General features: G+C 43.6%; 1 protein-coding gene across 3 annotated transcripts in view; it reads right to left on the reverse strand.

The window, feature by feature from the left end:
• The window catches only part of ror1 (receptor tyrosine kinase-like orphan receptor 1), a 233,570-nt gene that overhangs the window by 14,463 nt on the left and 203,523 nt on the right, over window positions 1–15,584 (reverse strand). For all 3 annotated transcript variants that reach the window (XM_078407514.1, XM_078407513.1, XM_078407515.1), the window contains exons 5-7: window positions 6,937–7,064; window positions 4,555–4,872; window positions 2,009–2,254 (exon numbers count right to left, since the gene is read on the reverse strand). In XM_078407514.1, coding sequence (XP_078263640.1) covers window positions 2,009–2,254; window positions 4,555–4,872; window positions 6,937–7,064 — 692 coding nt within the window. The remainder of the gene's footprint in view (window positions 1–2,008; window positions 2,255–4,554; window positions 4,873–6,936; window positions 7,065–15,584) is intronic.

Raw genomic sequence — 15,584 nt, forward strand, 5'->3', positions numbered from 1 at the left:
GGGCAATTTACAGAGGTCAATTAACCTATAAACACGCACTTCTTTGGGATGTGGGAGGAAACCAGAGCATCCGTTTGAAACCTATGCGTTCACAGCATGCAAACCCCACACAGACAGCAGCCGAGGTTAGGATTGAACCTTGGACCTTGGCGCAGTGAAGCAGCAGATCTACTAACTGTGCCACTGTTAAACCCTAAAAGCTAGAGAAGGACTTGTCTAAATAGTGCTGCAGGTTGACTAACTCCACAAAACATGGTATCACAAAATGCTGGAGTTACTCAGCAGGTCAGGCAGCATCTCTGGAGAGAAGGAATGGGTGACGTTTCGGGTCGAGACCCTTCTTCAGAATGGTGATGTCAGAAATGCACCACTGGCACAGAAATCATATCACTGGCACAAGGGCTTTTTGCCTGTAGGGCTGAAGTTACAGACTGGTCATTTGGCCTCAAAATGAATGTAACCAGGTTCACCCGGGAAGTGATGAATTTACAAACGTACAACGCTGAAAAAAATCAACTCAACTCTCTGCAAGTCAATTTGGAGGCCAATCTATTTGTAGTAATCATGATTTGGGGGTAAATGTTGGCAAACAGATCAGAAGCTCTTCAATTAGTACCGTGAGATCTTTTACATTCACTTTTGAGGGCAGCCAAGCCGCAGTTGGTCTTATCTAAATGACAACACCAACAACATTTGCACATTCCTTTTGTATTGTACTAAATTCAGATTAGTTTATGTATACATTCCTCTAAACTCCACAATGAAACCTCAGTCATTTAAGTCAAAAGTGAGATCTCTGCTGCATATCAGTAACAAAACACAACCAACAGGAGTAATGAACAAAACACAACCAACAGGAGTAATGAACAAAACACAACCAACAGGAGTAATGAACAAAACACAACCAACAGGAGTAATGAACAAAACACAACCAACAGGAGTAATGAACAAAACACAACCAACAGGAGTAATGAACAAAACACAACCAACAGGAGTAATGAACAAAACACAACCAACAGGAGTAATGAACAAAACACAACCAACAGGAGTAATGAACAAAACACAACCAACAGGAGTAATGAACAAAACACAACCAACAGGAGTAATGAACAAAACACAACCAACAGGAGTAATGAACAAAACACAAACTTACTTTAGTTGCAGTTAGGTTACATATTTTGCTGCTTATCCAATAATGATAACTTCCATAGATCACTTTCAGAAAAAGTTAAACAGGTAAACTTTCTTGTACCTCTGTCTATTGCTTAGTCAACCTTTTATTTGTCTCTATTTCATCAATGCTTCTACTATCATTGCTCCTCCAAGCTTTCTTCTATTATTTCTCCCAGTCTTGATACTGTACAGCCAGTCACTGGTCCTTGGAAATACCTTACATCATGTGAAACTTTGGCCCACTTTCTCAGTGCTGTCAAATTAGTTGAACACCTTTCTTGCCTTGACTGTTCGGTCCTTTTGCAATATTCAGGTTTTAAAGTCCAAACTTTGCATCACTTGATCATTTCATTGATTTATCTTGTCTCTGGTTATATCAAAATATTGTTCACATTCCTTATTTATATTCTTCAATCTCAACATCGGAAATAGAAGGAATAGGCCATTCTGTCCCTCAAACCTGCTCTGCTGTTCGGTAAGATGGTGGATAATGTGAGCTTGACCTCAACTCCACTCTCCTGCCTGTTCCCCTAACATTTGATTCTCCTAAAAATGAACATTTTCTCCATCCCAGCCTTATTTGTACTTAATGACATTTCCTCCACATCTCTCTGAAGTGGAAAATTCATACATCCACAGGTCTCCGAGTTAAGAAAATTCCAACTCATCTCAGTTTAAAATAGATGACCACTTATCCTGAGACAGTGCTCCTTAGTTCCAGATTCCCCTAAAAGATGTAATATCGTCCTAACACATAAGAAGAGTCAGATGCAGTGGACTGACTCATGCAGCATGTCTAGTGCCACCTTAAAAAAAATCAGTAGATGGTCCTTACCACACAGAGGAATCTCACACAACTCCAATTTCACGGATTCATCCAGAGTGAAGCACCATGGAGCATCCCTGTGATTTCCTGGGTTCCGACAATAGGAATGGCCACCACTGAGCTCAGGATATTTAACAGCGGTGTATGAATGACTGTGTGGATATTGGGAGTTCCATGGCTGGCACTGCCGCCCTGATTTGGTTACACTCACAGTGCCACGGTAATCATTACCACTGATATTGAAACATTTGTGATCTGTGGGGAAAAGCACACCAAAGTATTCCTCAGCAAAAAAGATTTAATAGAAATGCTGGATAAGTTTTCTTGCTCGATCAATTAACTTGCTTAGGTTTATTATTGTCACATGTGCTGAGGTACAGTAAAAGGCTTTGTTTGGCATGCTGTTCAATTAGATTAGATAATATTACGGAAAGGCAAGTACCCAAGTCATAAACTAGTAAAATTCTTAGGTTCGCGCCCTAATTTGTGCTGACTAAGTTGACCTCACCTGGTTCCCTCGGTGAAACCAGAGGAGCCTGAGGTTAACAAAGGATACAACTAGTCCTTGATAACATGCATCAATGCTTGCTGCAAAAGATCTGGTTGGTTGCCATGACCTTCCCTTGACCCTTTTGTGTTCAAACAGTTTGTTGTAGCTCATTACCGCACATGAAATGTGACCAGTCATTGTTTGCAAAATGGTGTCCTCCAAAGGAATCACTGCTTTCAGGACTCCTGATCTACTCAATGCCCATGTTTGTGTTAGCAGTTAACACAACAATATCTCCTGTTTTCTGTTTTGCCCGTTTGAATGCAGTCCCATTATTAACTCAGCTCTAATCCAAGTCAGTAAGTATTTGACCAGGGCAGCCAAGTCTAATTCCCTAGTAACTCAGCTGAAGATAACACTTTGTGTTGTACCAAGCTACGCACATCAGGAATTGTCTCTGGCAGCTTAAGCAGTTTGTCTTGGACAGTGGTAGTAACATCATTATCGATCTCCTCATCAGCTGGAGATGAGAGGGAAGCAGTCATGCTTCCTGGCACTGATTGCAATGCCACTGCTGGTATTGTATCTGATGTCTACATGTGCAGCAGGATCAAGGAGCATCAGTTGTGACCCTCATGATGGAATAGCTCTGCTGGCATTATACTGATCATTAACTGATCATTATCTGGCTACAAAATGGCTATTGAATTAGTTAATTTCCACATTAAGACACACAATGCTAGAGTTACTCAGTGGGGCAGGCAGTATAGACACAAAATGCTGGAGTAACTCATCCCTGGAGAACATGAATAGGTAACATTTCGGGGTCAGGACCCTTCTTCATTTTCAGACTCAGTCTGATGAAGGTGTCCTGACCCAAACCTTCACCTAACCATGTTATCCAGAGATGTTGCCTGACTTGCTGAGTTACTCCAGCACTTTGCTTCTTTTTTTATAAACTAGCATCCGCAGTTCCTTGTTTCTTAATTTCTATGTTGTTTACCTAGCCTGATTCAAGAGATTCAAGATTCAGGATTCAAGATAGCTTTATTTGTCATCCAAAAAAGTTTTTTGGACGAAATTCAGTCACCCACAGTCCAACAATAAAAGCACTAAAATAGGCAGATTACACAAAAAGCATTAAAATAGGCAAATTACACAACCCCAAAAACACTCAAAAAAAGAAACATCCATCACAGTGAGTCTCCTCCAGTCCTCTCCTCACTGTGATGGAAGGCCACAATGTCTTTTCCCTTCCCCTGCCGTCTTCTCCCGCGGTCAGGCTGTTGTGGTTCCAGGCCGCGCCGGACGGTCCGCAGCGGGCCGACCCAAGCCCCCGCGATCCGGGGCGGGCGAACACGCTGCCGCTGTTGCTGCACGTCGGGGCGGTCGTGGCTCCCGACATTGAAGCCCCCACCCAGCAGAAAAAAATCCCGCGGCCTATTTTAGGCCGCGCCGGACGGTGAAATGTCCGCGACCCAAGCCGGGGCGGGCGAACACGCTGCCGCTGCCGGAGCTCCCGATGTCGGCATCCACGCGGCCCGAGCCTAAGGCGAGTCGCAGCCGCTCCCGCAGCCTCCGAAGACGGCCGGCTCCGCTGATGGTAAGTCCGATCCGCGGGCTCTGCGAACCAGAGCCCTGGAGGCCGCCAGCTCCAGGAGTTGGGCCGATGGTAGGCCGCAGCAGGAACGGAGACAACACCCAGAAAACAAAGGTCGGGTCTCCGTTCGGAAGGGACACATATTTACAATTTTACAGTTCCCCCCTCCCCCCCACACCCACACATAGTACACAAACACAAAAACACAACATCACTTCGACAATTAAGACACAAAAAAACAACAAAACACAAAGACAAATGGACCGCAGGTAAGCCGTAGCTGCTATGGCAGCGCCACCATTTTATATGTCAGGCCCTGACATAAGATGCTGCCTTCTAAACAGAAGGGCTAGACAGAAAAAAAAATATTAAAGGGGCAGAACTGTGCAAGGAATGTTCTAAAGGCAGCTATCAAACTGGTACTTCTTATATTCTCCTTTAGTCAAGGATCATTAGTTCACTTACTTTTATTTATAGGTTCTGCCATTGGAATTCCAATGCGCATGCAGTTTGCAGCCTCTGGGCTGTCTGGCATGGGGAGATCTTCACAGTTTGGTAGCTTCAGTCTCATTAGGATCAAAGGATTGGACCTGGCAAAGATATATTCGGTCTTGCACAGGTCATTTTCCAGGATCTCGCACTCATCTCTGCAAAGGTCACGAGGTTTAGGCATCGACGATGTATCATCGCAGTATGGGAATGCAAAATGACACAGTGAGGGAATGGCAAACTGCGAACAACGGTCTGTTAGATGATTCGAGGTTCCTATCATCGTGAAAGCAGCTGCAGATTAAATGAGAAAGTTAGCTCAGTGTGTCACATTTTGCAAATCAAAAAAAAATAGACAGTAGGGAGCAACTCAGAGCCAAAATCAAGATCAGAGCCACAATTAACTCAAAGCTCCAGACATTCTTTTGTAATATGCAGTTGAGAAATGTACGTTGCTATATTTTGTTAAAAAAAAATTACTATAGCTTTTCCAATTGAGTGTGACAATTTTTTTCCCTTCAATATTCCACTGACCCCTTGATAACTCAGTGGGTAAAAAGCACCAAAACCCATGGAACTAGGTCCCGCAAATCCAGAAGGTGCCAGGTACACTTTAAGCCAATAGTGAATAATCTAAGATGAACACAAAAAGCTGGAGTAACTCAGCGGATGAGGCAACATCTCTGGAGAAAAGGAATAGGGATGTTTTGGGTTCAGACCCTTCTTCAGACCCTTTTACTTTTGACCTGAAACATTACCTATTCCTTTTCTCCAGAAATGCTGCCTGACCTGCTGAGTGACTCCAGCTTTTTGTGTCTATCTTTGGTTTAAACCAGCATCTGAAGTTCCTTCCTACACAGTGAGTAATCTAATCTCAACTAGAATTGCAAGGGACTGTCTCCAGATTTACTAGAATAAGGAAGGTAAAATAAACATCCAAGGTTTTCACTTATGTCAACTCTTTAAGGGGCTGTCCCACATAGGCGATTTTAAGGTGACTGCCGGCGACTAGGCTGTCGCCGAACGTTTGCCGGGGTGTCGCGGACATGATCGTGAGGAGTCTTCAATGAATCGTAGCGGATCTCGGCGTGTCGCGGAAAAATTTACCTGCTAGAAATTTCTCACCGACAGCTGGCTTGCTGCCATGTATCATAGCTTATTGCGGCCGCTGTCGCATGCTATCCCCAGGTTTGCTAGGTTGTCGCCGGTACTGAGGACGGATGAATTTCATTGTCGACTACCAACGTCAACCGGAGACAGGTACCGGGATCAGGAGAAGACAAGGTCCGACAGGAACTGTCAAAACCCGTTTAGACAGCTGACAGAAGTGCAGCTGCAACAGCCAGGTGTGGAATGGGGGCAGAGACCGTGATGCTGTCAAAGGTGGGTGGACACCTGAACAAACTGACAGCAAGGTCCGGCCAGTGACATCTTTAGGCATATTTTGTAATCTTTTGAAGTGTCCGTTTTAAAAAAAAGATTTTGGCATGTAGTTATCCATCTTTCATAGGAATATAGTTTGTTGTAATAAAATTGATTTTGGTGATTTAAAAAAAAATTAGTGTCTGAATTTATTATGTTTCTAAGTACTTTATCATGGCATCTCTTTCAAAGATTCTAATCGCATTCATTTTGACCAATGAAATAAAACGCTGACACAGGCATTGCACTATGAGAACTTTCAATCATTTATTTATATAAACCCTTGTCGCAGATGCATTTAGAAGCACGTAATATTAAATTAAGAAAAGGCATTTGAAGATACCAGAAGATAGTTTTGTTTAACCAATTTATTTACCATCAGGACATTTGACAGGTAGATTGGAGGCGACAGTTTGACGGTCAGGTAAGCGTGGGAATTTTGTTATGTTTCCGAAGACGGTGTAATCTCTCAGCCAGGTGCTTGTTTCACAAAAAAAGTAACTTGTATCGACCTGACTCGGCAATGTCGTGGTCATTGTCGTAGGGTCAAAGAAAATTTCGGCGATCTGCTACGACTTTGACAGTCGCCGGCAGTCGCCTTAAAATCGCGTAACTGGGACAGGCACTTTAATGAGACCCACAAGAAAATGTATGTCTTTGCTTTCTAATCTTATATACAAATTAGGTTTATTTTCAGTAGATGTTCTCCTTCCAGTGCTGTGATCAATGTCTGGAGCTCTGTCTTTGTAATGGCCATCTCTCGACCAGTAATGATGGAACCATATACCAGAATAAATCAGCACTTCTTTCAATTTAGGAAATCCCAGAAACTATTCCAAACTTTCTATCTTCAGTACAGTTGAAAGACAAAACTGGCAACTGTATGTATACAGTATAATGCAAGAATAGCTCCTTATCATCGAATATCTCTTATACCTGTGATTTGGTTCTCAATTTCTCCTTGCATTTGTAGAGAGTCCACATAAATGCTGCTGTTTGCAATGAACCTCGCACAGGCGATGCCCCTGTAGGGCTGACAAAAGCCATCTTCTTCAAACGTAACTCTGCAAGATGAAAGGAATGTTAGGAGTGAGTTCACTTAAAGTCATAAGTTGCTGGTCAATAGGGGGCACTGTTGCAAACATTTTTAACAATTTCAAATCTTGCATTCTTCCACCGCAGTTCAAAAACTATCCAAGAACATCTTGAAAAAATTAAGTTATTTAAAAAAAAAAGAATAAAGGCCTTCAGTGAGCTTCTAATTTTAGCTCTCTTAGCGAGTAGAAAAACAAAATCTTGAAGTGCTTCATACTTGCATTAACACTTTGAGGTTCTTTTCCTTTAGCAATTATTCTCCCCACTTCCCCTGACACTAGTGGCATCTTAATATGATTGGTGATTCTTCATGACTCTATCCAGCTTAAACAGACTATTCACAACCAAATACAATACTGCTTTAAGCATCCATGCAGGGGCCATCCAAAACCTGGTTGCACAACCAAGCAGATGGTTTTCCTGCCTCCTTACAAGAAGTCACACCAACTGTGGGCATAACTCAGTGGTTCAGGCAACATCTCTGGAGGACATGGATAGACCACATTTCAGGTTGGGACCCTTCCTCAAACTGAAACGTAATCTATCCACGTCCTCCAGAAATGCTGCCTGAACCTCTGAGTTATTTCAACACTTTGTGTTCTATGCAAGGTTCCAGCATCTGCAGTTCCTGTGTCTCCGTCTTACCAGAGGTATCATTTTTTCAATGAGGTCCTTATCTGCCTGTTCAGGTACACTGTAAAGATCCAGTGACAGAGAATTATTTGAGAATCTTGTTCGACATTATCAAAAACAGTTTAACTTGTCATTCATCTCATTAAGGTTGGAGAATATTCGCTGCTGCTTAATTGTTGTGTGTGCTGAAATAATAACCGTAATCACAAGAAAAGTAACTTGCGTTAAGCATATTGATTCTTTGTTTAACTGCAGCCATTTCTCTCTTTTTATACCACTGATCAACAAGTCCCCTGATTGCTTTTTTTCTCGTTTCTACTTTTTAGACTAGTTTTGGAGATGAGTTGAAGTTTAGTTCAGTTTAGTTTAGTTTAATTAAGAGATACAGCATGGAAACAGGCCCTTCAGCCCACAGAGTCCACGCCAACCAATTTTATCCGACACACTAGGGACAATTTACCGAAGCCAATTAATTGAGAAACCTGCCCGTCTTTGTAATGTGGGACGAAACGGGAACACACAGAGAAAACCCATGTGGTCACAGGGAGAACGTACAGCCAGCAACCATTGTTAGGATCGAACCCAGGTCTCCGGCGTTGAAAGGTAGCAACTCTACCTTTTTTCTTTTTTCTTCTGTTGCAGGACATGTGGGGGGCGGGGGGTTAAAGATATGTATCAGGTAAAATGGGAGATAATTATTCAAACCAACTACTAGGATAATAGAGCCGACACAACTGATTTTGACCTTTCTTCAATGGGTTAGTGGATGAATAATAAAAGTCTGGATACATTGAGGTGCCGAGAAAAATGAATGACCCATAACTTAGCCATTTAAAAAATTCTAACATGCTCACACTGCAGATCAAATATCAAGGCCTTCCTGGTCTGCATAACTTTGGGCTGGATCAAGCAATTTCTTTAGTAGCTCAGGTTCCCAAAGTACTGGGTAACCTGTCTTCTGCTTCTTCTTAGGCAATCCATCTGAATTGAAGATGACTTGCTTTCACTCTAGTTTTGTGTGATCAGGGGTAGCTAATGAAATCAAAGGTAATTGTAGAATAGTGCACGGTTGGGCAGGAGGTGTGGGATTGCTTCATGGGTAGTTTGTGGGATGGGCAGGAGGAGTGGGATTGCTTCATGGGTAGTTTGTGGGATGGGCAGGAGGTGTGGGATTGCTTCATGGGTAGTTTGTGGGATGGGCAGGAGGTGTGGGATTGCTTCATGGGTAGTTTGTGCGATGGTGTGCGAGGCCTTTCTCCAGGCCAGCAAGTGACTTAATCACCTTGTCAAGGAATTGGTTATCAGGTCTATCAAAGTTTACACCAAGACCTAGATCAGTTGGGAAGTTAAATCAAGGAATGGCAAATTAAATTTAACACTGACATTGCACTTTGTATGTCAAACCACAGTGGGTTTTGCACAGTGATGGTAGAGCTCTGGAGAGTGTTGCTGAACAGACACAATTATCACTTTTAAAAGATACAGTGCCGCAACAGTAGAATTGCTGCCTCACAGCGCCAGAGACCCAGGTTAATCCTAACCTCGGTTGCTGTCTGTACTTAGTTTGTACGTTCTCCCTGTGACCACGGGGGTTTCCCTCAGGTGCTCCGGTTTCCTCACACATTCTAAAAATGTGCAGGATTGTCAGTCAACTTTTGTAAATTGTCCCTGGTGTCTAGAACAGTGACCCGGTGGGCTAAAGGACATGTTTCCACGCTGTTTCTCCAAACTAAACTGATGGGAGTAGGGAGAAACAAAGCTGGAAAAGAGAGGTGAGGGCAAGCAAAAGCCTGGCATGTGATAGGTGGGTGCTGGTGAGGGGGAGGGTAGATAATCAGCTCTTGAGTGGAGATAGTGATAAAGGCCAGAAATGAAAAAGAGATTAAATGGTGTCAGATTTATGGAAAGAAGAGGGGGTGAAATGTAAAACCAGAGGGAGGAACATGGTTGGAAGGGGACAGGGGCAAGGGAACGAGGGGAATAAAAGAAAATATCAGACAAGGGCACGGTTGAGGTGCATACAGTTGGGGGGTGAGGTGGAAGGAGAGGAAAGATTGCAGATGGTGGAAAATGGTGGGAGAGAAGGATGCACTGTGGGTTGGGGGAGGGGTTAGGGGGGGTAGGGGAATAAGAAGGGGTTTGGGAGTATTAGTTGAAATTGGAGGATTCAATGATCAGACCATTAGACTGTAAGCTACCCAAGTGGAACATGGGGTGGTGTTCTTCCAGTTTGTGTGTGGTCTCATGCTGGTAGTAGAGGAGGCCTAAGTCAGAAAGGTCAGTATGTCAATGGGAATGTTATGTTCACCATTCCCCAACTCTTTCTCCGCTACATTGGCAACTCGTTGATGCCATCAACTTTACAACTAACTTCCTCCCTGCCCTCAAATTCACGTGGACCATCTCTGACACCTCTCATCTTCATCAGGGCGACAAACTATCGCCTTACGTCAACTGGAAACCTGTTGACCCTCACAGCTAACATAATTATATCTCCTTCCGTCCTGCCTCCTGCAAGGGGGCCATCTCTTACTCTCAATTTTTCCATTTCCAATGTATTTGCTCCTAAGATGAAGATTTCCATTCCAGGACTTCCGAGATGTTCCCATTCTTCAGTAATCTTGGTTTCCCCCTCGCTGATGTAGGTGATTCCACCACCTATATTTTCTCTGTCCTCTTCAGATCGTTCACCTTGTCGTGGTGAAGGGGCTTGCGTGCCCCCATGATTCCGAGAGCGATGCCGTCGGAAGCACTAGCTTCTGGTCGGGCCACCCATGGCGGTAAGGTCGAGGATGAGGGTCCAGACGAAGAACGATCCAACCTACAAGACCAGGTGGACAAAGTTATCTTGAACTCAACGGCTGTGAAGGCGGATGAAGGCTGCAACAGATCTATCAGCTCCAATCGTCTTGATTCCCTTGCCATTGGAATTAGTTGATTGATTTTTGAAGGAGCGTGTGCTTCTTGGAGTGCAACATCAAGTACACGTTAAACAAACACACGCAGAGGTGTCATCATTCTGTGAGCAGCACAAAACTTCACTCACGACTTTCAGCGATCGTGGAAGGGGAACAGGAACAGGCTACGTGATGGCTGGAAGCTCCTAGTCAAGAACCGGCATGGAAGCGGTGAATACTTGATTCAATCGCTCAACTTTGGACTCATAAGCCACCTGAGAGTTCATAAAATCAACGGAACGTAGACCATCAACCTCGACCTCGAGGGATAGCCACAACGATTTTCTCTGTATCCCACAGTCTAGCTCCCCCTGCTCCCAGAGGCAACAAGGAAAGAGTTCCGCTTGACATCATTTTCACCCCATCAGCCTCCACACCCAACACATCAGTCACCAACATTTCTGCCATCTTCAATGTGATGCCATCAGTAGTCACATCTTCTTGACACGTTCTTGATGAGTACGGGTGTCAGGGTTTATGGGGACAGGGCAAGAGAATGGGGTTGAGAGGAAAAGATAGATCAGCCAGGATTGTATGACACAGCAGAAAGGATGGGCCAATTGGATATATTGGAGTCAAAAGGGTGTCAAATAAGGAAAGAGGAGGAGGAGTGAAATGTTTAGTATAGGTTATCATTCTCATGTGTACCGAGATATGAGCTTTTTTTCCGTACTATGACAAAGCTTTTTTTCCGTACTATGCACTCAGGTCATACACGACGTGAGTGTAATCATACACAAGTAAAAATATGATGTGATTGTAAGTAGATCCTCTTCTGGGACAGCATGCAACAAATTGCCAACTACCGGTGCCATCTTGCAACTTTCAAGCCTGAAGCGTCTAAAAAGTCTAATCTTGGTCTAGGGAGATATGCAGTTTCTTATTTTCTCACTTTAAGGCCCATTGTCCTAGCCCATTGGATGGATGATATTGGGTTCTGCCTGACCTAGGTTCCTGCCTCTGCCACTCCATGCAGCTGCAGCTGATCTGCTCGCTCATCCAGCTGCTACAGAGCGTCCATCAACTACCTCCACCAACACCACCGGCTGTGACCACTGCAACCATGCATGCTATCCACCCCCTATCGCCATGTTCCACTTTAGGGCACTCTCCAAGGGCCCAGAAGGTGAGACGGTACACGGCTTCCCCTTCACCTTCCCCTTTAGCCTGTGGGAGGGATATGGGTGAAGGGGTCAGGGATGAGAGGTAAGACTGAGGGTAGGGACTTGGAAATGGGAGGGGCGTAACATACAGGGAGGGGAAAAGATCAGGGTAGTGGTGGGAAATGGTTAGAGAAATGAGTGTGCACTGGGATAGAGTGGTGGGGGGGGGGGGGGGAGTTGGGATAGGCGGTAGGTATTACCTAAAAATGGAGATTCCAGTGTTCATACCATTGGTTTGTAGGCTACCCATGCAGAATATGAGGTGTTGTTCTAATCATCTCCTGCTCCTCTTATCTCTGAGACAACCCATCCCTCACCCCTTTCACCCACATCCTTTCCTCATTTACTTTTCCTCTTGTTTCCTGACATCCTTTTTCAATCATTTTTTTACCTGCAGCCTTTGTCACTTACTCCATGACCTACTCCATTCAACCCCCCCCCCCCCCCCCCCCCTCAGCTGTATCCACCTATCACTTGCCAGGTTTATGTGGTAAATTGTCTCCAGTGTGTAGGATAAAACTTGTACGGGTGATCATTGGTTGGTGTGGACTCAGTGGGCGAAAGGGCCTGTTTTCACACTGTATCTCCAAACTAAACTAAATTAAACTGAACTAAACTTCAACTCATCTCCAAAACTAGTCTAAAAAGAAGTGGGAAGAGGAAAAAAACAATCAGGGGACTTGTTGGTCAGTAGTTTAAAAAAAGAGAAATGGCTGCAGTTAAACAAAGTATCAAAATGCTTAACACAAATTACTTTTCCAGCTTTCTTCCACCGAGCTCATCAATAATATGAAGGATCCCAACCTGAAACATCGCCTGTCCATTCCCTCCACAGATGCAGCCTGACCCACTGAGTTCCTCCAGCTTTTTGTTTTTTGCTCAAGACTCCATCTCTCTCATGTCTCCTTAACTTATAAACAACTTGGTGCTCTATCATAAAGTGACTTTGTGAAATTCAATGTAAAATTACAATATATATTTTTTCAATTTACTTTTAAAACAGAATTGTGATGTTTTAATTCTATTATATAACATATTGAACCTACTGTCAGCATTTATCTGCTCTGGCTCCTTATACGATTATGGAGAAAGCACATGTTCATTTAAAATGACTTCCCTTTACAGTAATAGTTTTTATGACTTCTTTATTCCCCCTCAGCACACTACAAATGGCTTTTGCTGTACAAATTTAAGCTGGGATCTCTAAAACCTGAAGAAATCTACCGAGAGGATTGCTAGGTCTCTTGAAATCTTTAGGTTTCCTTACGTTGTGGATTTTGATTTCCAAACTGAATATAAACATTTTCTACATCGTGGCACTGCTTTCTGTGGGCAGCTGACCCTGTTGCTCAGAAGGGTCGAGTCCCCTTTGGAAAGGCTTTAAAAGTAAAATCATATACACATGTACAAGTAATTTTGCATCCCCAAGATTGTTCTGCACTTCCCCTCAATATCTAAACCAGCTGCTTCAGCCATGCAATTCTCATTGGCACTTTTGGTGCTCTGGAACTGGAGAAACTTTAAGAATAACTTTTAGTTTAGTTTAATTTAGAGATACTGTGCGGAAACAGGCCCTTCGACCCACCGAATCCACGCCGACCAGCGATCCCCGTACACAAGCACAATCCTACACACTAGGGATGATTTACAATTTTTAACAAAGCCAATTATCCAACAAACCTGCTCGTCTTTGGAGTGTGGGAGGAAACCGGAGCACCCGGGGAAAACCCATGCTGTCAGGGGGAGAACGTACAAACTCCGTACAGACAGCACCCTTAATCAGGATCGAACCCGGGTGTCTGGTGCTGTAAAGCAGCAACTCTACCACTGCGCCACCCTTTCATGAAATTTATGTGTATTCATTATGTTTATATTAATAACTCACATGCCTCGGCAGAGAACCATAACATTCTAAAAACTGAACTTATTAAAAGCACTTGGAACTACCACAAAGAAACATTTTGACAGAAGAGGTAATAATTTGGGGAAGAATTAACTTATTTTCAACCAATGTAGATTCAACAGACATTCCCAAGGTCATTGTTGCAATCACATCTTCTCAAAACTGAATTAAAATATATTACCCAAAACTGACATCAAATATATCTGATGAAAGGTTATTTCACTTGAAATATCACCTGAATATTGAAGGTTCGAAACACAGCAACAAAAGTAAAAGAGCTGCTTTGAGAATATCAAAGGGAGAAACATTAAATCTCAAAATTGGTTTCTAAAGTAATTCCTTCACAACAGCTGCAGAAATATATATAAACTTTTTTATCCAAGTTAAAAGAAACTATTAAATCATCTTATGTTTAGAATGTGTGCTTCCTAAGACAAATGAATATGCAGGGAATGGAAGGAACTATATTATGTGCAGGTAGATAGGAGATGGTTTTGGCATCATATTTAGCATGAACATTGTGGGCCAAAGGGCCTGTTCTTGTGCTGTACTGTCCTATGTTCGACGTTCTAAGTGTTCAATATGCATTAGACACACATTTGCAACCATCATTGTTTCATACAAGGTGGGAATGGACGGAAGAGAGGAGGTAAAAGATATTAGTATCATGACAAAAATCTATGAGTTTTTTTGTTGATTTCATTAACTTTACCACTAACTTCCACCCTGCCCTCAAATTCATTTGCACTATCTCTGACGCTTCTCTTCCCTTTCTCGATCTCTCTGTCTCCATCACAGGAGACAGACTGTCGACTGATGTTTATGGTTAACCCATTGACTCCCACAGTTATCTGGACTACATATGCCTCTTGCAAAGACACTCATCCTCTACTCTCAATTTTTCCGTCTCTGCCACATCTGCTCCCAATATGAGGCTTTCCACTTTCGGAAGATACTTTCTTTAGTAAATGTGGTTTTCCTGCTGTGGTTGTAGATGGATCCGTCACCAGTCTCTCCCTTGTGTCCCATAGTTCTGCTCTCGTTCACCCTCCTCCCAGATAGAACACAAATAGAGTTCTGCTGGGTCGTTCAGCCCACCAGCTTCTGCACCCAACTCTTCATTCACCAACATTTCCACCACCCTCAAAGTGATCCCACCACCAGTCATATCTTCCCATCTCTACCACTTTCTGCTTTCCGTAGAAATCACTCACTCGGCAACTCCCCGGTCACTCATCCTTTGCCATCCAAACCAGCCCCTCCTTCCCCAAGTATTTTCCACTGTAATTACAGGAGATGTGATGCTTGCCCCTACACCTCCTCCCTCACATCCATCCAAGGACTCCATTGCCGTTCCAGATGAGACAGAGGTTCACGTGTACCTCCTCTAACATCATCTACAGCATTTGGTTCTGCCGATGTGGCCTCCTTTACAATTGGTGACAGCCACTGTTTCCCTAAACATGCGCGCAGTCAGCCTAGACCTCCGGCATTTCCTGTTTGCTGATCATTGTAATTCCTCTTCCGTTCGCAAACTGACTTTTCTGTCCTTGGTCGCCTCCGTTGCCAGAGTGAAGCCACATGCAAACTGGAGGACCAGCACCTCATACTCCACTTGAGTAGCTTACAACTCAATGGAATGAAGACTGATTTCTCCAATTTTACTTAAGCACCCCAAACACCACCACCCCCCCACCCCTGTTTTTCCCTCCTCTCTTCTCTGTAACCCAACCAGGTGTGCATCCACTATCCCACCATTTCTCCCACTATCTAGCCCTCCTTTTTCTCTTCTCCAGTCCCCTTCTATCTATATATATCCTTTCCTGTTTTCAC

Source organism: Rhinoraja longicauda, chromosome 11 (assembly GCF_053455715.1).
Source record: "Rhinoraja longicauda isolate Sanriku21f chromosome 11, sRhiLon1.1, whole genome shotgun sequence".
NCBI lineage: Eukaryota > Metazoa > Chordata > Chondrichthyes > Rajiformes > Arhynchobatidae > Rhinoraja > Rhinoraja longicauda.